This window comes from Schistocerca nitens, chromosome 11, assembly GCF_023898315.1.
Source record: "Schistocerca nitens isolate TAMUIC-IGC-003100 chromosome 11, iqSchNite1.1, whole genome shotgun sequence".
Taxonomy (NCBI): Eukaryota; Metazoa; Arthropoda; class Insecta; order Orthoptera; family Acrididae; genus Schistocerca; species Schistocerca nitens.
Window position 1 is genome coordinate 103,644,955 of NC_064624.1, and position 24,605 is coordinate 103,669,559.

A 24,605-nucleotide genomic window follows, 5' to 3' on the forward strand; every position below is an offset into this window, starting at 1 on the left:
TTTCCGGAACCTCTTTTCCCACACGAAAGTTTGGCTTTCATCGTCTCATCATTGTAGCGTTTCTGAAGCATTTCCTCCCATTTCTGCTTCATTTTTCCCAGTTTCAAACAGATCTCAATTGCATAATGCTGCTCCAAAAACTGGTCCATTGTTTGAAGTGGTGCAGTAGATACCTCTGTATGCCACATGACCGTGCCCCAACTGCTGCCTGCGGCAACTGACACTGGCCTCATTGCAAAGCTTAGCCCCCCCCCCCCCCCCCCCAACAGACTTCTCTGCCCAAAGCTCCACCCTGCCAGTGAGTGTTGGCAACCACCAAAAATCATTCGAGGAACTTCAGGGGACAGACACTGCACTCCCAAGTTATTTGATGTATCCATCCTACGGGTAACGGAGAAAATATGGGAACACGAAAAACACAGCACATTACTGTACTTAACACGGCATTTGAAAACCATTAGCATTCTCATAATGGATAGATAATGTAATGTCCTGCTCGTAATCATTGTTAGTTTTGTTCCTGCCTACTTTCAGCAGGTACTCTTTAAACTTAAGAGTTCCAAGCATCTAATTCTCCTGGTACCTCCAGTTCTTTTTCTCCCCAAATAGCTACGTCATCAGCTAAGACTAAAGCATTGAGATCACCATTTCCTATCTCATCAATTTCATTTACAATCATGTCGATAAGTGGAGTAAAAAATAATGGCGAGATGCACTTCCCTGTTACCCTCCTCTCTCTGTCCGAAAGCAGTCTGACATGCCATTACACACTTGCACACAACTTTTGCAACCTCAATATAGCGTTTGCACCTTTCTGATTAGGGAGTTTGGAGCCATTAGTTCTTCTAAAAATTTAATCTATATACTGTATTAACAATAACCTGTCACTACATTACTTGGCACTATTTACGCTTCTGCTATCTGAGCGTATTGGAGTAAGTTAGTAAAGAAGCCGCTACTTTGAAAAATTCTGCTGTCTCCTCGAGTTTTACTTTGTAGCTGCTGTTTGAATGCTATTAGTTGTTTAATATTTACCTGATAATACTGTCATTTTTCAACGAAGATACACGGTCCAGATACGTTAATAGTACCACCACCTACGTATGACGACCGTGTGCAATAAGCCTAACAGGCTGCAGGTGGCTGCACTCGCTGTGGAGAGGATCTAAAACGTGTCGGGGCAGACACAGAAAACAGTGGCGTTGTCGTCATGTCAAAACGGAGCGATTTATACGGTGTCGAAACGTGCACGATTGTCGGCTTTCGGACTGAGGGTGGAAGCGTTTCCAAAGTGGCTAAGTTTGTAAACGGTGGCAAAGTGGCGCTACCCGAAACCTGTGCCGAGGTAGCTGTGCTGCACCATGGACTGTAGACGACAGGGGTGAACTGTGGCTGTAGAGAAGGAACTTGCACCCCTTCTTGCAGCGGTGTACCGTAGGTCTCTAGAAGAGCGTAGCGTTCCAGAAAATTGGGCACAGGTCATCCCCGTTTTCAAGAAGGAACGTCGAACAGATGTGCAGAACTATAGAGCTATATCTCTAATGCCGATCAGTTGTAGAATTTTGGAACACGTATTATGTTCGAGTATAATGACTTTTCTGGAGACTAGAAATCTACTCTGTAGGAATTAGTATGGGTTTCGAGAAAGACGGTCATGTGAAACCCAGATCGCGCTATTCGTCCACGAGACTCAGGGGGCCATAGACACGGGTTCACAGGTAGATGCGGTGTTCCTTGACTTCCGCAAGGCTTTCGATACAGTTCCCCACAGTCGTTTAATGAACGAAGTAAGAGCATATGGACTATCAGACCAATTGTGTGATTGGATTGAAGAGTTCCTAGATAACAGAACGCAGCATGTCATTCTCAATGGAGAGAAGTCTTCCGAAGTAAGAGTGATTTCAGGTGTGCCACAGGGGAGTGTCATAGGACTGTTGCTATTCACGATATACATAAATGACCTTGTGGATGACATCGGAAGTTCACCGAGGCTTTTTGCAGATGATGCTGTGGTGTATCGAGAGGTTGTAACGATGGAAAATTGTACTGAAATGCAGGAGGATCTGCAGCGAATTGACGCATGGTGCAGGGAATGGCAATTAAATCTCAATGTAGACAAGTGTAATGTGCTGCGAATACATAGAAAGAAAGATCCCTTATCTTTTAGCTACAATATAGCAGGTCAGCAACTGGAAGCAGTTAATTCCATAAATTATCTGAGAGTACGCATTAGGAGTGATTTAAAATGAAATCATCATATTAAACTGATCGTCTGTAAAGCAGATGCCAGACTGAGATTCGTTGGAAGAATCCTAAGGAAATGCAATCCGAAAACAAAGGAAGTAGGTTACAGTACGCTTGTTCGCCCACTGCTTGAATACTGCTCAGCAGTGTGGGATCTGTGCCAGATAGGGTTGATAGAAGAGATAGAGAAGATCCAACAGAGAGCAGCGCACTTCGTTACGGGATCATTTAGTAATCGCGAAAGCATTACGGAGATGATAGATAAACTCCAGTGGAAGACTCTGCAGGAGAGATGCTCAGTAGCTCGGTACGGGCTTTTGTTGAAGTTTCGAGAACATACCTTCACTGAGGAGTCGAGCAGTATATTGCTCCCTCCTACGTATATCTCGCAAAGAAACCGTGAGGATAAAATCACAGAGATTAGACCCCACACAGAAGCATACCGACAATCCTCCTTTCCACGAACAATACAAGACGGGAATAGAAGGGAGAACCGATAGAGGTACTCAAGGTACCCTCCGCCACACACCGTCAGGTGGGTTGCGGAGTATGGAGAGTAGATGCAGATGTAGATGAGATGTGTACGGGCCAATGGAGGTGCAACTGTGGAGCGACAGACCACCAACACGAACAGAGAGCTTATGACAGTGCCTCCTCGAGGACCATCCGTCCTCAGCTCGTGGTCCAGTGGCTAGAACTGCTGCCTCCGGATCACGGGGTCCCGGGTTCATTCCTGGCCGGGTTGAGGATTTTCTCTGCCTGGGGACTGGGTGTTTGTGTTGGCCTCATGATTTCGTCATCACCATTCGTGACAGTGGTTAGGCCGGGCTGTGTACAAAAATTGGGCCACGTAAAAATCGGCACTTTGTACGGGTGCCGATGACCCCACTGTCGAGCGCCCTACAAACCGATCGTCATCGTCAATGAGGACCGTTCGGCATCTAACAACCCTACCACAACAGAGGTCAAAAATTAATTATGATTGTAGTGCTGCTCACGGTACTAAATATTGCATTTTTGGGCAGCAACAACGTTATATTATGTGGCAGGTGTCATAAGAGCACAGTTAATAAAGTCATTTCGTGAAATAATGGATAAACTAGGCACTCATCTTTTCGTGTTTCCCACACTGGTCCCGTTGTGAACTCCTGGCTCGATCGTCGAAAATCTAGGTGGTGGTGGTGATTCCGATCTAGGATGCAAAGAGGCCTAGGTGTTATTCTGCGATATTCAAAAGTTTTATAGATGTGTTTCGTAAACCATTCTTGAAGATTAATCTTTTGGAAGTTAGCCCAATGGTGATGTAAAACAAGCAATCAGCACTCCGAATTTAAGTTACACTTCTTTTTTATTACTTTTGTTGCAATATCACATAACTCACAAAACATCATTTCACAATATAAAACATTCTTGAAAATGTCTTCCTCACTGTTAAAGTTCACATTTTATAAACTGACTACAATTTGTGTCTTTTTCAACATGACGACCAAGACTTGACCTCTAATAACCGCTTACGCGCCCAAAAAATTAGAGTTACAAGTACGTCAAAGATCATAGTGACAAAAGAAAGAATTCACATAAGACTAAATCATTGCAATATAAATATATTGATGTATCAAAGTACCTCTACATTAATGAAATCAAATCTGAATGTTGTCTCAGAAATATGTTAACTACTTTACAGAAACACAGTAGAATATTGCCGGTATCGAGAGGTTGAGGTGAGGTGCCGTAATGGTTATGTAGTTCAAGTACCATTACAGGCAGACATGGCTATGTGTGGGGCACAGCAGCAGCCGCCCGTTTCACGCACCCTTGCCGACTCCATTCGTCGGCACCGAGGGCCGGAATCGGCACACCGGTATTGCAACCGAATGCCCACCGAGCGACGACAGGTGGCCTCTCCGGACGAATCGCCTCTTATTCTCCGTCGGGGAGACGACTGTCGTGTACGAAATGTCTGTAATAATTGTCGGAAGGGTCTGGGCTGGAGGAGGGAGAGTTGTGGTCTGGGAAACATTTTGGTGGCATTCCCCGGGTGATGTCGTCATTACGGAAGGCACAGCGGATCGACACGAGTATCGGTCTATCCTTTGGGACCACGTTCACCCCTTCGTGCAGTCAGTTTATCCTCGACACGGTGACGTCGACTGGCAGGACGGTGCGACGTGTCGCACAGCTCGCAGTGTACGTGCGTGGTTGGGATAGTGCTGCGATAAGTTCACTGCCCTCCCCCGGCCAGCAAACTTCGAGGATTTAAATCCGGTCGGTAACCTGTGGGAGCACCTCGATCGGGCTGTTTGCACCGTGGAGCCTGGATCGGGAAATCTGGGGCAGCTGGCCACGGCACTGGAGTCGGCACGGCTCCACGTCCCTGTCGGTACTTCTGGAACCTCATTGACTTTCTTTGTGCACGTCTCACGGTAGTCCACACTGCGAAAGGTGTTATTCCGGGGTGTATACGACCTGGGACAACCGGGAGATTCGGGAATTTTTTTTATCCGGGAGAAAACCGGGAAAAACTTGGGAATTTTTTAGAATTCTGGGATCTTTTTGTTTTGTTTTAGTTTTCAGTTAATTTTTTTTGTAATTTTGACTGGTACGAAATAATAATCTAACAAAGGATATTACTGCATCCCGCTACTGCAGAAAAATACTGCAGCAATAAAACATGAACGAGGGAAAAAAATAAAATAAAGGGAATGTGCCATGTACACAACAACACAGTGCTCATACAAGCGTCTACCAGTAGAAAAATGTGTCAAAAGCTTTAGGAAGACTATGCAATGCTTCATAACAACGAATTGCCTCCGATGAGTGTGATGTCAAAACTGTTTACATTAGATTCGTGTGAGCAGTTGCGAGCGCACCCATGGGCGTGCGCAGTTGAGTCGCACATGTACCTTCTCCCACTTATGGCTACAAAAGTGTGGCTGTTAGCTATATAAGCAAGCAGCAAGATGCTACCCGCAAAATTTTTACTGGCGTGCGCAAGCTGTCAACTGCTGAAACGAACCTCTTTCTAACAGGTCCCGGGAAAATAATTGCGAATGATTGATTGAAAAGCATTACTTTCAAAGTAAATTTCCTTTTACGCATGATGAACAAAGTGCGAGAATGTGCGATGAATTTCTTAAATCGCTGAGCGTTTGACTCTCATTTAAAAATCAAGTATTTTAGGACGATCATTTAGAAAAAGTTTCGAGCACATTTATGTCGGTATTAAAACTTTTACTGGCACATTTGTCTGATGTATCCTATAGTGTAACACTCGCAAAAAAAAGATCAACATTGTATGTGAAAGTTTAGCTTCTCTTGCAGCTTATTAATCGTAGAGACCAATATTATATGTGAAAGCTCTGCTTTTCTTGTAGCAACACTATGCATATTAATATACACCATTAACTTTTCCTATTTGGTGCACGCGCTACTTAACAGTGGTAATGCTATTGGCTGACTACATCACGTGTCCTAAGCTCTGAATATCCACTATATCGGCTGGTGCAATCATGTGATGTGAGCTATGACTGGCTTGCAAAAGCACATCGCAATCTCAATTTCAATGCTTTGGAAAGTAATATGCGGTGTTTTGTGGAATTCGAATTTATACTTTCGTAATACGAGTTGGGGGTCATAGGTTCTGTGATTTTATTGAAGAAACGGTAATTTGTAGGGACTATAAGCCAATATAGGTAACTTCATAGGCGCTGACAGCATTTCTAATTGGGAACTGAAAGTAATCGACGGTAATAACCATGGCATTCACACGATTGGAGGTGTTGAAGGCTAATGCTGTGAGAATAAAGTGATACATCTTCTCTGACCTCCGCTGTTAGTGGATACTCTAGTACCCATTAAAGAATTGTAACTATTTGCATAGTCAGAAATTGTTTACAATTATGTAGTCTTTACGGATTTTAACGCATCGATCCACAGTAGGATTCAAAGCAATTTGGATGCGAAAAGTGCCCCCTCCCCCTATAATGTGCTAAAATATTGTGTCCAACCCCTTTGTATCATATACAGGTCATCTACTTCAGTCCTTGAGATCATCTCCTGGGTGTGGACCATGGGAGATACTATAACATTTGCACTCTATATCAGCCAACATTTTATTATATTTCATCATGTAATGCAACAAGCCCCCCATGAACCATGGACCTTGCCGTTGGTGGGAAGGCTTCCGTGCCTCAGCGATACACATGGCCGTACCGTAGGTGCAACCACAACGGAGGGGTATCTGTTGAGAGGCCAGACAAACATGTGGTTCCTGAAGAGGGGCAGCAGCCTTTTCAGTAGTTGCAGGGGCAACAGTCTGGATGATTGACTGATCTGGCCTTGTAACATTAACCAAAACGGCCTTGCTGTGCTGGTACTGCGAACGGCTGAAAGCAAGGGGAAACTACAGCTGTAGTTTTTCCCGAGGACATGCAGCTTTACTGTATGATTAAATGATGATGGCGTCCTCTTGGGTAAAATATTCCGGAGGTAAAATAGTCCCCCATTCGGATCTCCGGGCGGGGACTACAAAAGAGGATGTCGTTATCAGGAGAAAGAAAACTGGCGTTCTACGGATCGGAGCGTGGAATGTCAGATCCCTTAATCGGGCAGGTAGGTTAGAAAATTTAAAAAGGGAAATGGATAGGTTAAAGTTAGATATAGTGGGAATTAGTGAAGTTCGGTGGCAGGAGGAACAAGACTTTTGGTCAGGTGATTACAGGGTTATAAATACAAATTCAAATAGGGGTAATGCAGGAGTAGGTTTAATAATGAATAAAAAAATAGGAGTGCGGGTTAGCTACTACAAACAGCATAGTGAACGCATTATTGTGGCCAATATAGACACAAAGCCCATGCCTACTACAGTAGTACAAGTTTATATGCCAACTAGCTCTGCAGATGATGAAGAAATAGATGATATGTATGACGAGATAAAAGAAATTATTCAGGTAGTGAAGGGAGACGAAAATTTAATAGTCATGGGTGACTGGAATTCGTCAGTAGGAAAAGGGAGAGAAGGAAACATAGTAGGTGAATATGGATTGGGGGGAAGGAATGAAAGAGGAAGCCGCCTTGTAGAATTTTGCACAGAGCATAACTTAATCATAGCTAACACTTGGTTCAAGAATCATAAAAGAAGGTTGTATACCTGGAAGAAACCTGGAGATACTAACAGGTATCAGATAGATTATATAATGGTAAGACAGGGATTTAGGAACCAGGTTTTAAATTGTAAGACATTTCCAGGGGCAGGTGTGGATTCTGACCACAATCTATTGGTTATGAACTGCAGATTGAAACTGAAGAAACTGCAAAAAGGTGGGAATTTAAGGAGATGGGACCTGGATAAACTGAAAGAACCAGAGGTTGTAGAGAGTTTCAGGGAGAGCATAAGGGAACAATCGACAGGAATGGGGGAAAGAAATACAGTAGAAGAAGAATGGGTAACTCTGAGGGATGAAGTAGTGAAGGCAGCAGACAATCAAGTAGGTAAAAAGACGAGGGCTAATAGAAATTCTTGGATAACAGAAGAAATATTGAATTTAATTGATGAAAGGAGAAAATATAAAAATGCAGTAAATGAAGCAGGCAAAAAGGAATACAAACGTCTCAAAAATGAGATCGACAGGAAGTGCAAAATGGCTAAGCAGGGATGGCTAGAGGACAAATGTAAGGATGTAGAGGCTTGTCTCACTAGGGGTAAGATAGATACTGCCTACAGGAAAATTAAAGAGACCTTTGGAGAGAAGAGAACCACTTGTATGAATATCAAGAGCTCAGATGGCAACCCAGTTCTAAGCAAAGAAGGGAAGGCAGAAAGGTGGGAGGAGTATATAGAGGGTTTATACAAGGGCGATGTACTTGAGGACAATATTATGGAAATGGAAGAGGATGTAGATGAAGATGAAATGGGAGATAAGATACTGCGTGAAGAGTTTGACAGAACACTGAAAGACCTGAGTCGAAACAAGGCCCCGGGAGTAGACAACATTCCATTAGAACTACTGATGGCCTCGGGAGAGCCAGTCATGACAAAGCTCTACCATCTGGTGAGCAAGATGTATGAGACAGGCGAAATACCATCAGACTTCAAGAAGAATATAGTAATTCCAATCCCAAAGGAAGCAGGTGTTGACAGATGTGAAAATTACCGAACTATCAGTTTAATAAGTCACAGCTGCAAAATACTAACGCGAATTCTTTACAGACGAATGGAAAAACTGATAGAAGCGGACCTCGGGGAAGATCAGTTTGGATTCCGTAGAAATGTTGGAACACGTGAGGCAATACTGACTTTACGACTTATCTTAGAAGAAAGATTAAGAAAAGGCAAACCTACGTTTCTACACTCCTGGAAATGGAAAAAAGAACACATTGACACCGGTGTGTCAGACCCACCATACTTGCTCCGGACACTGCGAGAGGGCTGTACAAGCAATGATCACACGCACAGCACAGCGGACACACCAGGACCCGCGGTGTTGGCCGTCGAATGGCGCTAGCTGCGCAGCATTTGTGCACCGCCGCCGTCAGTGTCAGCCAGTTTGCCGTGGCATACGGAGCTCCATCGCAGTCTTTAACACTGGTAGCATGCCGCGACAGTGTGGACGTGAACCGTATGTGCAGTTGACGGACTTTGAGCGAGGGCGTATAGTGGGCATGCGGGAGGCCGGGTGGACGTACCGCCGAATTGCTCAACACGTGGAGCGTGAGGTCTCCACAGTACATTGATGTTGTCGCCAGTGGTCAGCGGAAGGTGCACGTGCCCGTCGACCTGGGACCGGACCGCAGCGACGCACGGATGCACGCCAAGACCGTAGGATCCTACGCAGTGCCGTAGGGGACCGCACCGCCACTTCCCAGCAAATTAGGGACACTGTTGCTCCTGGGGTATCGGCGAGGACCATTCGCAACCGTCTCCATGAAGCTGGGCTACGGTCCCGCACACCGTTAGGCCGTCTTCCGCTCACGCCCCAACATCGTGCAGCCCGCCTCCAGTGGTGTCGCGACAGGCGTGAATGGAGGGACGAATGGAGACGTGTCGTCTTCAGCGATGAGAGTCGCTTCTGCCTCGGTGCCAATGATGGTCGTATGCGTGTTTGGCGCCGTGCAGGTGAGTGCCACAATCAGGACTGCATACGACCGAGGCACACAGGGCCAACACCTGGCATCATGGTGTGGGGAGCGATCTCCTACACTGGCCGTACACCACTGGTGATCGTCGAGGGGACACTGAATAGTGCATGGTACATCCAAACCGTCATCGAACCCATCGTTCTACCATTCCTAGACCGGCAAGGGAACTTGCTGTTCCAACAGGACAATGCACGTCCGCATGTATCCCGTGCCACCCAACGTGCTCTAGAAGGTGTAAGTCAACTACCCTGGCCAGCAAGATCTCCGGATCTGTCCCCCATTGAGCATGTTTGGGACTGGATGAAGCGTCGTCTCACGCGGTCTGCACGTCCAGCACGAACGCTGGTCCAACTGAGGCGCCAGGTGGAAATGGCATGGCAAGCCGTTCCACAGGACTACATCCAGCATCTCTACGATCGTCTCCATGGGAGAATAGCAGCCTGCATTGCTGCGAAAGGTGGATATACACTCTACTAGTGCCGACATTGTGCATGCTCTGTTGCCTGTGTCTATGTGCCTGTGGTTCTGTCAGTGTGATCATGTGATGTATCTGACCCCAGGAATGTGTCAATAAAGTTTCCCCTTCCTGGGACAATGAATTCACGGTGTTCTTATTTCAATTTCCAGGAGTGTAGCATTTGTAGACTTAGAGAAAGCTTTTGACAATGTTGACTGGAATACTCTCTTTCAAATTCTGAAGGTGGCAGGGGTAAAATACAGGGAGCGAAAGGCTATTTACAATTTGTACAGAAATCAGATGGCAGTTATAAGAGTCGAGGGGCATGAAAGGGAAACAGTGGTTGGGAAAGGAGTGAGACAGGGTTGTAGCCTCTCCCCGATGTTATTCAATCTGTATATTGAGCAAGCAGTAAAGGAAACAAAAGAAAAATTCGGAGTAGGTATTAAAATTCATGGAGAAGAAGTAAAAACTTTGAGGTTCGCCGATTACATTGTAATTCTGTCAGAGACAGCAAAGAACTTGGAAGAGCAGTTGAACGGAATGGACAGTGTCTTGAAAGGAGGATATAAGATGAACATCAACAAAAGCAAAACGAGGATAATGGAATGTAGTCGAATAAAGTCGGGTGATGCTGAGGGAATTAGATTAGGAAATGAGACACTTAAAGTAGTAAAGGAGTTTTGCTATTTGGGGAGCAAAATAACTGATGGTCGAAGTAGAGAGGATATAAAATGTAGACTGGCAATGGCAAGGAAATCGTTTCTGAAGAAGAGAAATTTGTTAACATCGAGTATAGATTTAAGTGTCAGAAAGTCGTTTCTGAAAGTGTTTGTATGGAGTGTAGCCGTGTATGGAAGTGAAACATGGACGATAAATAGTTTAGACAAGAAGAGAATAGAAGCTTTTGAAATGTGGTGCTACAGAAGAATGCTGAAGATAAGGTGGGTAGATCACGTAACTAATGAGGAGGTATTTAATAGGATTGGGGAGAAGAGAAGTTTGTGGCGCAGTTTGACTAGAAGAAGGGATCGGTTGGTAGGACATGTTTCGAGGCATCAAGGGATCACAAATTTGGCATTGGAGGGCAGCGTGGAGGGTAAAAATCGTAGAGGGAGACCAAGAGATGAATACACTCAGCAGATTCTGAAGGATGTAGGTTGCAGTAGGTACTGGGAGATGAAAAAGCTTGCACAGGATAGAGTAGCATGGAGAGCTGCATCAAACCAGTCACAGGACTGAAGACCACAACAACAACAACAACTTTCGTAATACAAAAATATACAGCGTAAATTGTCTTTTTTCCGAGTTAAGTTTTCAAAAGGGCTCAGAAATAAGTAAATGTATAAAACCACAACCATTCAAAGGATTGATAAGTTTTACAGTTCCTAGGAATGGTATACTGTCACTTCACACGGAAAAAGTGTATTTTCACCCAGGAGAGAGTGTATTTTTAACCGGGAAATCCGGGAATTTTTATTCCTTGTCCTTGTATACACCCTGTATTCAGACTTCTGACAGGTGCTCACATTAATGTGACTGGACAGTATATTTTCTTTACATCTATAAATGCAGAGTCCTCTAAGAATGTGCAGACGCACTACCTCTTGTTGTCGGTAACGACTGTGGATTTTTACCCCGACTCCTTTCTTTTTCCATCCTGAACATTCCCAGTAGATTCAAATCTGGCCTTCGACCTGTCAACAATGAAAATTGGTGTGAGATGTGGACCAGAACATAGATTATCTGATGGCTTCAAAATCACTGGGACTTTAGTGTGTTACAACATACAATGCCATAACACTTCACTAGGTGTCCTTTTCTTTGCGAACTTTGATAGATGTGCACATCAAACACGGACATTACTGTGGTTATTCTCATAAAATTTTCCTACAATAAATAATTGTTCATCCAATGCCAGTGATTCTGTATTGCTTCTTCTGCTTATAAGCTCAGGTTGGTTTTGGAAATTGTTTACTATCCATTCCTTGTATGCTCTCATACCAAGGGTTACTGTATTTGGTTATTCTAGGTTCAATAGCTCTAGTTTTGGTTCTTGTTGGATTGTGTCATTTTTTACGTGGTTAACTCTTGAGTAGCCTTTTACTCATTGTTGTTCTTAGAAATTTCATTTGTGCACTTTTTGCAGGTAATTATCATTCATTCCCTCAAAAAAAAAAAAAATACTGCAAGGGCCATAGTTAAAAAAATTATCGTTTTTTGTGTGGTTTGTAAACACATTGTAAATGGTGCCACATATATTTCAAATCTAGCAAATTTTAAGTCTATATCTTTATTACTGTTTGCTGTCCCAAATAATTATTTTTGAGTGAACCATATCTTTGCCCTAGAGAGCCATTACTTCCGTCTTGATTTTAAAAATCTCAGCGTCGTATTGTTTACAGAGCTATTTCAGCAGAACAGTGCACATTGTAAGTCATTGTCTGCATGAACTGAAATAATTAATATGCTGTTTTTTGACATTTTAATACCTTTTTGTATGTGTTGCTTCCAGTTTAGAATACTAGTCTTAAAAAGAGTGGATGATATTGGTTGCACTTGTTGTACTCCTTTATTTATAAAAATTTCTTTGGTTTTTGTTTCATCTGTATTTATTAAAATGTTTAATCCTTTGTATGTACCTCGTACTGCCTTTATTAATTTCCTAGCGTATCCATTGCTTTCCACAATAGCCCAGATTTTGTATTTGTTCACTTTGTTAAATACTGTGTGCATTTGCAGGTCATATTCTTGTCTTTTCTCTAATACTGTGTGCATTTGCAGGTCATATTCTTGTCTTTTCTCTGTTAGCTGTTACCGAGCAAATACATTGTCTGTGATTGATCATCCTTTTCTAAATGCGGTTTGTTCTTCACCGGTGAGAATTTCCAAAATTGTTAACTGTACTAATTATGATTTTTGTATACACCTCTACAATTTTTAGAGTCACTTTGGTTGAACAGAGATATTACTTCTGCTGTTTCTGGTGAATGAGGTGTATTACTTTTGTGTCAGCTTCGATTGAATGTGTATGACAAGTGTCCTTTGTAATATGAGGCCTCCAAATTTTTTAATAGCTCTAAATTTATCTTCATGATGCCATTTCTTAAAAATTGTTTAACTTAAAATTAATTTTTTGATCTCACAATGGAACGCGATGGATAAACCCCTTAAGAAGCAGTTTTTTTTTTTTTTTTTTTTTTTTTTTTTTTTTTTTTTTTTTAATGAATCTTCAAAGATTGTTAAGTGTAAGTGATTTGTGAGTTAACAACAGTTGTCGTTAGTGGAGTGCGCAGTGTAGCAGTCATGTCATTGTAAAGTCACTGTGTGAAATTTTGATGGTAGCAAACACAAAAAAAAAAGTAAATTCTGTTCAAATTCCAGTACAAATGTTAATCACAGATATTTAATCATATTTTTTACTAAAAATAACATACTATTATTGGTACTATGCAAATAAATTAAAGTTTGGTAAAGTCATATACAAAATGCAGTTAGTGTTTAAAAAAAAAAATCTACGTGGACAAAATTATTTAAGCTCTAGAAATAAACAAGCATTTTATTTTCTATTTGACATTTTGCATTTTTTCACCCAAGTTTAATCTGTTGTGAATAGTGGCATTTTGTTGCAATTAAAAGGTAAAGTCTGCGGCGCAAGTTGGTGACTGGGCTACTGGTATGTCTCCAGGGAGAGCACAGCCTTCCTTTGCTGCAGCAATAGGAAGTGGATGGTGGTAGACCCATTGATCCGGCTGTCTTTTACTCTCTGGAAAGATCCCGGTACTCATTTTATACCAAGCCGAGCTGCGGCCGTCCCGGGGAGACTGGAACGAGGAAAAATATCCTCCCCTCCCCCTCCTGTCCTGTTTCTGGGATTCAGCCCGAGACCTCATGGCTGCAATCTAGTGCTATACCCAAAAATGACCACAGCCACAGTTTTGTGCAAGTAATTACTAAAAGTAGATGTTATTTTTATTAAAAATTATTATTCATTATTTGTTAACTGACAAATTTATAAATAGTGAAATTTTAATATAAGTAAGAAAAGTTTTGCTGTCAGTGAGATTTGAAGCTGGCAGTTTACAGTCGTGAGTCTGCTCCATTATGCACTCAGCTATCGAAAACTGTGTTAATAAGTGAAAATATTTTGTAATTGACATCATCCGGGACTCTTCTAATCTTAAAAGCCGATTTTTTAAATTTTTTGTTATGGGAATTCTGTGATAGTACTTTTGTTGTTGTTGTTGTTGTTGTTGTTGTTGTTCTGGTCTTCAGTCCTGAGACTGGTTTGATGCAGCTCTCCATGCTACTCTATCCTATGCAAGCTCCTTCATCTCCCAGTACCTACTGCAACCTACATCCTTCTCAATCTGCTTAGTGTATGCATCTCTTGGTCTCCCTCTACGATTTTTACGCTCCACGCTGCCCTCCAGTACTAAATTGGTGATCCCTTGATGCCTCAGAACATGTCCTATCAACCGATCCCTTCTTTTAGAGAAGTTGCGCCACAAACTCCTCTTCTCCCCAATTCTATTCAATACCTCCTCATTAGTTATGTGATCTACCCATCTAATCTTCAGCATTCTTCTGTAGCACCCCATTTCGAAAGCTTCTATTCTCTTCTTGTCTAAACTATTTATCGTCCACGTTTCACCTCCATACATGGCTACACTCCATACAAATACCTTCAGAAACGACTTTCTGACACTTAAATCTATACCTGATGTTAACAAATTTCTCTTCTTTAGAAATGCTTTCCTTGCCATTGCCAGTCTACATTTTATATCCTCTCTACTTCGACCATCATCAGTTGTTTTGCTCCCCAAATAGCAAAACTCATTTACTACTTTAAGTGTCTCATTTCCTAATCTAATTCCCTCAGCATCACCCAACTTAGTTTGACTACATTTCATTATCCTCGTTTTGCTTCTGCTGATGTTCATCTTATATCCTCCTTTCAAGACACTGTCCATTCCGTTCAACTGCTCTTCCAAGTCCTTTGCTGTCTCTGGCTGAATTACAGTGTCATTGGCAAACCTCAAACTTTATTTCTTCTCCATGGATTTTAATACCCACTCCGAATTTTTCTTTTGTTTCCTTTACTGCTTGCTCAATATACAGATTGAATAACATTGGGGAGATGCTACAACCCTGTCTCACTCTCTTCCCAACCACTGCATCCCTTTCATGCCCCTCGACTCTTATAACTGCCATCTGGTTTCTGTACAAATTGTAAATAGCTTTTTGCTCCCTGTATTTTACCCCTGCCACCTTTAGAATTTGAAAGAGAGTATTCCAGTCAACATTATCAAAAGCTTTCTCTAAGTCTACAAATGTGAGAAGCATAGGTTTGCCTTTCCTTAATCTTTCTTCTAAGATAAGTCGTAAGGTCAGTATTGCCTCACGTGTTCCAACATTTCTACGGAATCCAAACTGATCTTCGCCGAGGTCGGCTTCTACCAGTTTATCCATTCGTCTGTAAAGAATTCGCATTAGTATTTTCCAGCTGTGACTTACTAAACTGGTAGTTCGGTAATTTTAACATCTGCCAACACCCGCTTTCTTAGGGATTGGAATTACTATATTCCTCTTGAAGTCTGAGGGTATTTCGCCTGTCACATCTTGCTCACCAGATGGTAAGAGTTTTGTCAGGACTGGCTCTCCCAAGGCCGTCAGTAGTTCTAATGGAATGTTGTCTATTCCCGGGGCCTTGTTTCGGCTCAGGTCTTTCAGTGCTCTGTCAAACGCTTCACGCAGTATCGTATCTCCCATTTCGTCTTCATCTACATGCTCTCCCATTTCTATAATATTGTCTTCAAGTGCATCGCCCTTGTATAGACCCTCTATATACTCCTTCCACCTTTCTGCTTTCCCTTCTTTTCTTAGAACTGGGATTCCATCTGAGCTCTTGATATTCATACAAGTGGTTCTCTTTTCTCCAAAGGTCTCTTTAATTTTCCTGTGGGCAGTATCTCTCTTACCCCTAGTGAGGTAAGCCTCTACATCCTTACATTTGTCCTCTAGCCATCCCTGCTTAGCCATTTTGCACTTCCTGTCGATCTCATTTTTGAGACGTTTGTATTCCTTTTTGTCTGCTTCATTTACTGCATTTTTATATTTTCTCCTTCCATCAATTAAATTCAATATTTCTTCTGTTATCCAAGGATTTCTACTAGCCCTCGTCTTTTTACCTACTTGATCCTCTGCTGCCTTCAGTACTTCATCCCTCAGAGGTGCCCATTCTTCTTCTACTGTAATCCTTTCCCCCATTCCTGTCAGTTGTTCCCTTATGCTCTCCCTGAAACTCTGTACAACCTCTGGTTTAGTCGGTTTATCCAGGTCCCATCTCCTTAAACTCCCACCTTTTTGGAGTTTCTTCAGTTCATAACCAATAAATTTTGGTCAGAGTCCCCATCTGCCCCTGGAAATGTCTTATAATTTAAAAGCTGGTTCCTAAATCTCTGTCTTACCATTACATAATCTATCTGATACATTCTAGTATCTCCAGGGTTCTTCCATGTATACAACCTTCTTTCATGATTCTTGAACCAAGTGTTAGCTATATTAAGTTGTGCTCTGTGCAAAATTCTACCAGGCGGCTTCCTCTTTCATTTCTTACACCCAATACATATTCACCTACTATGTTTCCTTCTCTCCCTTTTCCTACTCTCGAATTCCAGTCTCCCATGACTATTAAATTTTCGTCTCCCTTCACTACCTGAATAATTTTTTTTATCTCATCGTACATTTCATCAATTTCTTCATCATCTGCAGAGCTAGTTGGCATATAAACTTGTACTAATGTAGTAGGTGTGGGCTTCGTGTCTATCTTGGCCAGAATAGCACAAACATAGTGCTTTAGGAAATTGATATCAGGCTCTCAGTTTCCAGCCTTCTAAGGATGAAGATATTTGTAGGTGCCCAGTCTTTCAGATCCTCACGTCAGGCTGTTCTCATATCTGGGATGTCGGTTACACAACTTACTCTGATAAATCTCCTATACATTAGTCGAGTGATTTATGTGCACATGGAATTTGACAGTAATGCTGCGATTTCAAACTGTCGTCAGTACGGGGACCTGGGCAAGTTGACGTTCCCCGGGAAGAAGACGTTCCACAACATGGAACGTGCCGTGCTGGAGAAGAGGATGAAGATGCTCAACGACTACCTGCAAATCGTGATGCAGCCCGGCGTGGTGGGCTCGCACCCGCAGCTGCGCGACCTGCTGGCCGCCTTCCTCGAGCAGGGGGACTACGGCGGGGGCGGCAGCGGAGGTGGTGGGGGCAGCTCCAGCCTGGGAGTGGCACAGGTCTCCCACGCGGTGAGTGAGTGCTGCGGCTCTGCTCTGCTCTGGCTGCCGACTCCCCGTGTCGTCGGCTCGAAGTGGCTTGCTCTACGTTTTTATTCTTGTCTGACCCACACGTCTCTCCTCTTCTAGGAAGTAACTTATAGTTCCGAAAGTGAGGGTAATGTGATTACTTTTCCTTTTACGTGAGTCTGTCTATAGTACTAAACATTCCACCTTCAATAGGTAAGTACTAACCAGTGATCAAAAAGTCAGCATAAATTTGAAAACTGAATAAATCATGGAATAATGTAGATAGAGAGGTACAAATCGACACGCATCCTTGGAATGACATGGGGTTTTATTAGAACCAAAAAGATACAAAAGTTCCAAAAATGTCCGACAGATGGTGCTTCATCTGATCAGAATAGCAATAATTAGCATTACAAAATAAGACAAAGCAAGGATGATGTTCTTTACAGGAAATGCTCAATATGTCCACCATCTGTAAAGCATGTCCTGAGTTATGGTGAGGTATTCGTGTCGGATGTTGTCTTTCGGCATCCCTAGAGATGTTGGTCGATCACGATACACTTGCGACTTCAGGTAACCCCAAAGCCAAAAATCGCACAGACTGAGGTCTGGGGACCTGTGAGGCCAATCGTGACGAAAGTGGCGGCTGAGCACACGATCATCACCAAACGATGCGCACAAGAGATCTTTCATGCGTCTAGCAATATGGGGTGGAGCGCCATCCTGCATAAACATTGAACGTTCCAGCAGGTGTTTATCAGCCAGGCTGGGGATGATGCGATTCTGTAACATATCGGCATACCTGTCACCCGTCACAGTAGCAGTTACAAAACCAGAATCACACATTTCCTCGAAGAAAAAAGGCGTGATAATGGTAGATGTGATAAATCCAACCCATACCATAACTTTTTCATTGTGCTGTGGAGTTCCACAATAGTTCTAGGATTTTCGGTAGCCCAAGTTGTGGGCGTTGACAGACCCTCGGAGCGTGAAATGAGCTTCGTTTTTCCACAAGACGTTACTCAACCAATCGTCATCTTTCCGCCATCTTTTGAAACGCCCACAACGCAAATGCCCTTGGCTTCACTAAATTGCCAGGTAACAGTTCATGATGCCGATGGATTTTGTACGGATAGCATCAGAGGGTACGCCTAAGTGCCAACCAAACAGTACTGTGTGAGCGCTGACTTCCCCGTGCGTAGACGAACCCGCTTCTTCCTGAACTGTCTCAGCAGCATTACGCCTTGTGCTCGGTCGGCCACTACGGGGTCTTTCGTCTAAACAACGCATGACTTCGAACTTCAAAATCATTCTCGCCACAGCTGCATTTGTCAATGGGTCTTTACCCGTTCGAATCCCCTTCCTACGGCGATAAGATCATAATGCTGAACTAGCACATTCCCCATTTTGGTAATAGAGCTTCACTAAAAGCGCCTTTTCAGGTAACATCAACATGCTGCGACTTCTGGCGCATCTGATTCTCTCTCTCATTACAGCTCCTTTTATACACGATTGTCACGCGCAGTCACTGACGTTTTGCTGCCCAGCGCCATCTGTCAGACATTTTATGAACTTTGTTCTTTCTCTTGCCCCCCCCCCCCCCCCCTCCTATAAAACCCCATGTCATTACAAGCATGTGTGTCAATTTTTTCCTCTGTATCTACATTATTCTGTGGCTTATTAAGTTTTCAAATTTATACCGACTTTTTGATCACCCGGTACATTAATATATACTTAACCCCTTAGTGTAAAACCTGAGTTATATTGTTTTTATTATTTTGACAGCGGTTGTAGCCTGGCTGTTGCTCTTCAGTCGAGGTGGTAGCCACTAGATATTGTTTTTTCTGTGTGCAGCTTTGGATATTCAATGATGACATGCACACTTTCGGCCTCTCTCCTACATTGTTGGTTAGGCAATGCTTTCACGAAAAGATTAGTATAGTGATCCCCAGTTTGACATTGAATTTAATCTAAGCCGCACCTGAAAAATGAAACTCAAAATCAAGGAAAAAAAAAGATTTTCCCGAATCTAAGCCGCACCTGAAATTTGAGACTCGAAATTCAAGGGGAGAGAAAAGTTGTAGACCGCACCTCCAAATCGAAACAAAGTTGGTCCATAGTAACGTGAGACACAATTTAGGTCGAATGGATGAAGATACAGCTACAGTAGTTTGGTTCGAGTCATAAGCTTAGCAGTTAAGCTTTACCAAGTAGCTATTGCTATGTGCCAGGCGCTCCATTCGTATTTATACGGGTACCCTTATTTTTTCCATCTGCTTCATCTGGTTTGAATCGATTGCTTATTTTGTTTTGATCGATAAGTGCCATTCTCTTTGTTACAGGTGTTAAACGTCACTCAAAGCTGAAAATGCATTATTGTACTGTCATGCATTGTTTGTCGCATTCTGATAATGAGTGTTTGCTTTTGTGTGGGCTACCGCCGCTTACAATAAAAAAAAAAGAGAGGAATTTTCTCATTAGCAAAACAATGACAAGTGGGTACTATTTGTTACTTACACTGCAGCAGTCGTTACTTACAATGCGATGCAGTGTTCGAAACTTGGGGCAGAGAGAAAAAAAAGCTCGTGTTCTACTCTTTTTTTTTACTGAAGCAGAAGTTTTCCCACCAGTATTTATCTTTGTGCCTGCAAAGCATTCCTTTGTAGCACTACATACAGTATAACCTCGTTAGTGCGAACTCGCATAAGATGAACTCACGGTTAATGCGAAAAAAATATTGGTCCCACTAGGAATACATTAGTTCTTATGGTATGTTTTATCGGTTATGGCAAATTACAAACTCTGTTTCAGTTTGTAGCGTAATTAAATTTCACTGTAGCAAAAACTTCTGACCTTAGAGTATTCTAAAGCATTTTTTTTTTTCCCATAATGAATGTAGGAAATGTAGCTACAAAACTAATTATACTTATTGTTGACTCATTTTTAACGAATTGTAGGTCGGTAGCTGCGATTTATCACCTCAACAATCAGCGTATGCTGTACATTATAAGACATTAAATAATGTGTGCAGCAGAATTTAGGAATGTACTCAGTGCCAGATTTGACAGGTGTTCTGTTAGTTGTAGCCGTATCGAGTTGGAATACTGAATAAAAACTACAGTTACAACCAGTACTGTAGCACACGAAAATGGCAAAGAAGAAACAGACAGTTCTAAATGTACAGTTAAAGCTTAAGATTCTAGATGAAGTTGACCATGGTACCAAGAAAACAGCAATTGCTGAGCAGTTTGGAATACCTAAATCTACTTTATCTACGATTATTAAGAATTGAGAAAAAACTATTAATGCTGTGGCATCAGGTTCTGGAAACAAATCTACACGACTTCGTATCACCGAGTATGAAGAGATCGAGCTGTTACTGCCAGAAAGGTTCAATCATATGCGTGCATCTAACATACCTTAAACTGGCTCTGTGATTCCGTCAAAAGCAAATTATATTGCTAAAGATAAAGGCATCGAAGACTTCCGTTGTTCTGCTGGTTGGTTGTACTGGTTCCAAAAGCGACATTCAGTTTCATCTGTACAAATTTGTGGTGAAGCAAATAAAGTTGATGAAGAAAGTGCGAACAGCTGGTTGCACGAATTCAACCGAGTGAGGGAAAAGTATGCCTCGTGTGACGTGTTTAACATGGATGAAATTGGATTTTTCTACAATCTTTTTCCATATCACACCCTGGGGATAAAAGGTGATAAGTGTCACGGTGGAGCACGAAGCAAACAACGTGTGACTGTTGTACTGTGCTGTAATGCTGACGGCAGTGAGAAGTTTCGTCCCTGGGTTATCGGTAAATACGAGAAACCACATTGTTCTAAAAACATAAATATGGACACTTTACCTTGCATCTAGTCTCACCACAAGAAAGCTTGGATCGATGGCACATCATTTCGCAAGTGGCTTCTTCGTTTCAACAGTCGAATGGTTGCTCAAAATAGACGTGTTCTTCTTACATCGGACAGGGGTACTGCCCATAACATTCACGATCTGAACCTATCGAACGTAAAGGTTCAGTTTTTTCCACCCAATGCCACAAGCCGCTTTCAGCCTTTGGACCGAGGCATAATCTCTGTCATAAAGAGAGCTTATCGTAAGCAACTTCTAAGAGCTGCAATTCGTGTTGCTGAAAACAATAGTGGATCCTCAAATTGGAATCTGCTTGACGCAATAAAAGCCATCGCAGCAGCCTGGAACTCGGTATCGCCACATCATACAGGGAAGTGCTTTAACAGAGCTTGGAGACACAGCCACACTGAAGATGTCCACGAGTTAGAAGATGCCACTTCACCTGATGAATGGACAGTTCTGCAGGACGTTGCGAACCCTTGGATAAGTTTTGAAGAACTCATTAGTGTAGACGACGATGTTGCCGTATGTGCTTCTGTGGAATCGGATGTGGCAAAAGCTGTGAACGAGGTGCAAGAAGGGCCATCAGAAGAAAGTGAAGAGCACAAGTACAGATACCATTCCACCTACCTGTCAGGAGATGTTTACAGCCTTGGACTGTTTAGAACGGTTCGCTTCAACATCTGACGTCACTGCTGGGTTTATGGATGCTATCATTACAATTGGTTGTGAAATTACAAAATATTATCGTTCCCATAAACATCAACGAACCGTGACTGAATTTTTGCCAAGAAAGTAACTTATATAATTTGTGAGTACTTTTTGTTTTACAATCACTTTATAGTGTTATAAGACTACAATAAGATGATTGATAGTGTAGTGTAATACACATTAGTTTACTGCTGTACATGTATACTTATTAAAATCTGTGTTTTTCACTTAACGTGAATTTTTTTAACACGAACTCCTGATTTTTCGGTCCTTTGGATTCGTGTTAACGAAGATTTACTGTATATTAGACGGCGCAAGTTAGTAGTGGTGGCACCTACCAACATTCTCAGAACTTCCACTTACTTTGCACTCGATTGTAAGCCACAGGCAGTTTTTTGGCTTACAAAAACCAGAAAAAAAGTGCGGCATAGATTCGAGTAAATACAGTAGCGGTTTAGGGAGTGACGACAGTTTGTCAGTCGAGTGAGGAGTGCTCTCCAGTGGTACGAGGTAAATAGGTCGACTGTGCTCAGGACAGCTCTTCCAACATTCCTGTTTGCAATAAACTGTTGTGAAGTATACGGGCAGACTTTATAGCTACACAGAAACTAAAAAATGACTTAAAGTTTCAGTATATTTTAGTCGAAGTGCAGTGCCAGAGTGTACTTTGGATTTTGTTATTGCCATTTTCAGAATTTTGTAACTCTGGTTTTGAGACTTAAAACTTGTCTTTACATGTCTGTATGTAATGTCATTCGTTACAGGATGTTGCGACGTTATGTGGGGCGGGGGAGTTGTTAGGTTAAGTACACGGTGAGCAAATAATATTTCATTTGCGTTCAAATACGAAGGCGGATCAAATATAAACAGAATTTTATTTTTTATTTAAATTTGTGTATTGAAAAGCTCAAGGCAACTATAATTTATTTTTCCACATAGTCTCCTGCTTTTGAAATGCATTTGTCCCAGTGAATGGACACCTTTTTGATGCCCTCATCATAAAATGAACTGGGTCACGTCACGAGCCAGTTGCGCACGAAGTCTTCCACACTCTCCTCATCTTCAAATTGCCGTCTTCCTAGAGCATCTTTAAGCGGTCCGAATAAATCGAAATCGCAGGGCAATAGATCCGGGCTGTACGGAGGATGATCAAGTGTAGTCCAGTGCATTTCCTGTAGCTCGAAGGTAGTTAGAGGAGCAGTATTGTGGAGGAGGATGACCTGTCGAATTGATTGGTCTCGCCTTTTGCGGTGATATGCAACTCTTGCCTATTTCAACAGTTTTCAGTAATAAGCAGCATCGATCGTGCGTCGCTCGTGCAAAAAATCAATCGGCAAAATGCCTCGCTGATCGAAAAAATGGTTGAAAAAATCCTTGCCTGCTGACAGTCGAGTCTTGGTGTCCGCTGTTGCTGCCTCCCCTTTCCTCCGCTACTCCTTACTGGCTCGTTTGGATTCTGGAGTGTAGTGGTGAACCCACGTTTCGATGAAGGTGACGATCTGACTCAAAAATGCATCACCTTCTTGTGGAAACCCTGCTCTAAGCCTCTGACAGAGCTCCAAACGTCTCAACTTCAGATTTTCGGTCAGAAGTTTAGGGTTCTATGTGGATCACACTTTACGGAACTGTAGGTAGTTGGTGATGATAGCTTGACAGCTCCCATAACTGATTCTGACTTTTTGTGCAGCTTCTGATACTATCACCTATCAGGATGTGTGTGTTTGTAATGTCGGTCCGAGTACGGCGATCGTGTTGCTGATTTTCCACACGTTCTCATCCTTTCTTGAACTTTTTGTGTCAGGCAAATACACGCATCCTTGATTGTGTTTTACCACCGAGCTGTGCAGTCAGTCAGCAAATTTCTGCCATCGTAACTCCTTTACGAGCAAGAAATTTGGTAATTATGTGTTGCTCAATGGAGGGGTGGACCTGTTGCTCAGACGTCACGAGTGTTACTGACGAAACAGCGGAAAATATCTAACAGCACGCTCTCCTCACTTCTAATGGTCCCACATAAGCATAGCAGAAACACGGGGCCAGTCCTACCAGCTGTTGATGTTCAGGAACAAAAATCCCATCTATGTATTCAATCCCCCCACATATGTTAATCGTCTGTGGTTGTTGTTGTTGTTGTTGTTGTTGTTGTCTTCAGTCCTGAGATTGGTTTGATGCAGCTCTCCATGCTACTCTATCCTGTGCTTCATCTTCCAGTATGTCCTGCAGCCTACATCCTTCGGAATCTACTTAGTGTATTCATCTTTTGGTCTCCCTCTACGATTTTTACCCTCCACGCTGCACTCCAATACCAAATTGGTGATCCCTTGATGCCTCAGAACATGTCCTACCAACCGATCCCTTCTTCTAGTCAAGTTGTGCCACAAACTCTTCTTCTCCCCAATTCTAATCAATGCCTCCTCATTAGTTATGTGATCTACCCATTTAATCTTCAGCATTCTTCTGTAGCACCACATTTCTAATACTTCTATTTGTCCATACAGTAAAGCTGCATGCCCTCGGGAAAAAATACGGCCGTAGTTTCCCCTTGCTTTCAGCCGTTTGCAGTACCAGCAGAGCAAGGCCGTTTTGGTTAATGTTACAAGGCCAGATCAGTCAATCGTCCAGACTGTTGCCCCAGCAACTTCTGAAAAGGATGCTGCCCTCTTCAGGAACCACACGTTTGTCTGGCCTCTCAACAGATTCCCTTTCCGTTGTGGTTGCACCTACGATACGGCTATCTGTATCGCCGAGGCACGCGAGCCTCCCCACCGATGGTGAGGTCTACGGTTCGTGAGGGGGTCTGTTAGCATACTTAAATAGTGTTCTACCTATATTGCAATACTTAAGATTACAAGATTCACTGATATTGAACCACAGTG

At 42.6% G+C, this 24,605-nt stretch overlaps 1 protein-coding gene across 3 annotated transcripts in view; it reads left to right on the forward strand.

The window, feature by feature from the left end:
- Positions 1 to 24,605, forward strand: part of LOC126213133 (sorting nexin-13-like) — a 399,760-nt gene that overhangs the window by 289,846 nt on the left and 85,309 nt on the right. For all 3 annotated transcript variants that reach the window (XM_049940749.1, XM_049940751.1, XM_049940750.1), the window contains one exon: positions 16,908 to 17,159. In XM_049940749.1, coding sequence (XP_049796706.1) covers positions 16,908 to 17,159 — 252 coding nt within the window. The remainder of the gene's footprint in view (positions 1 to 16,907; positions 17,160 to 24,605) is intronic.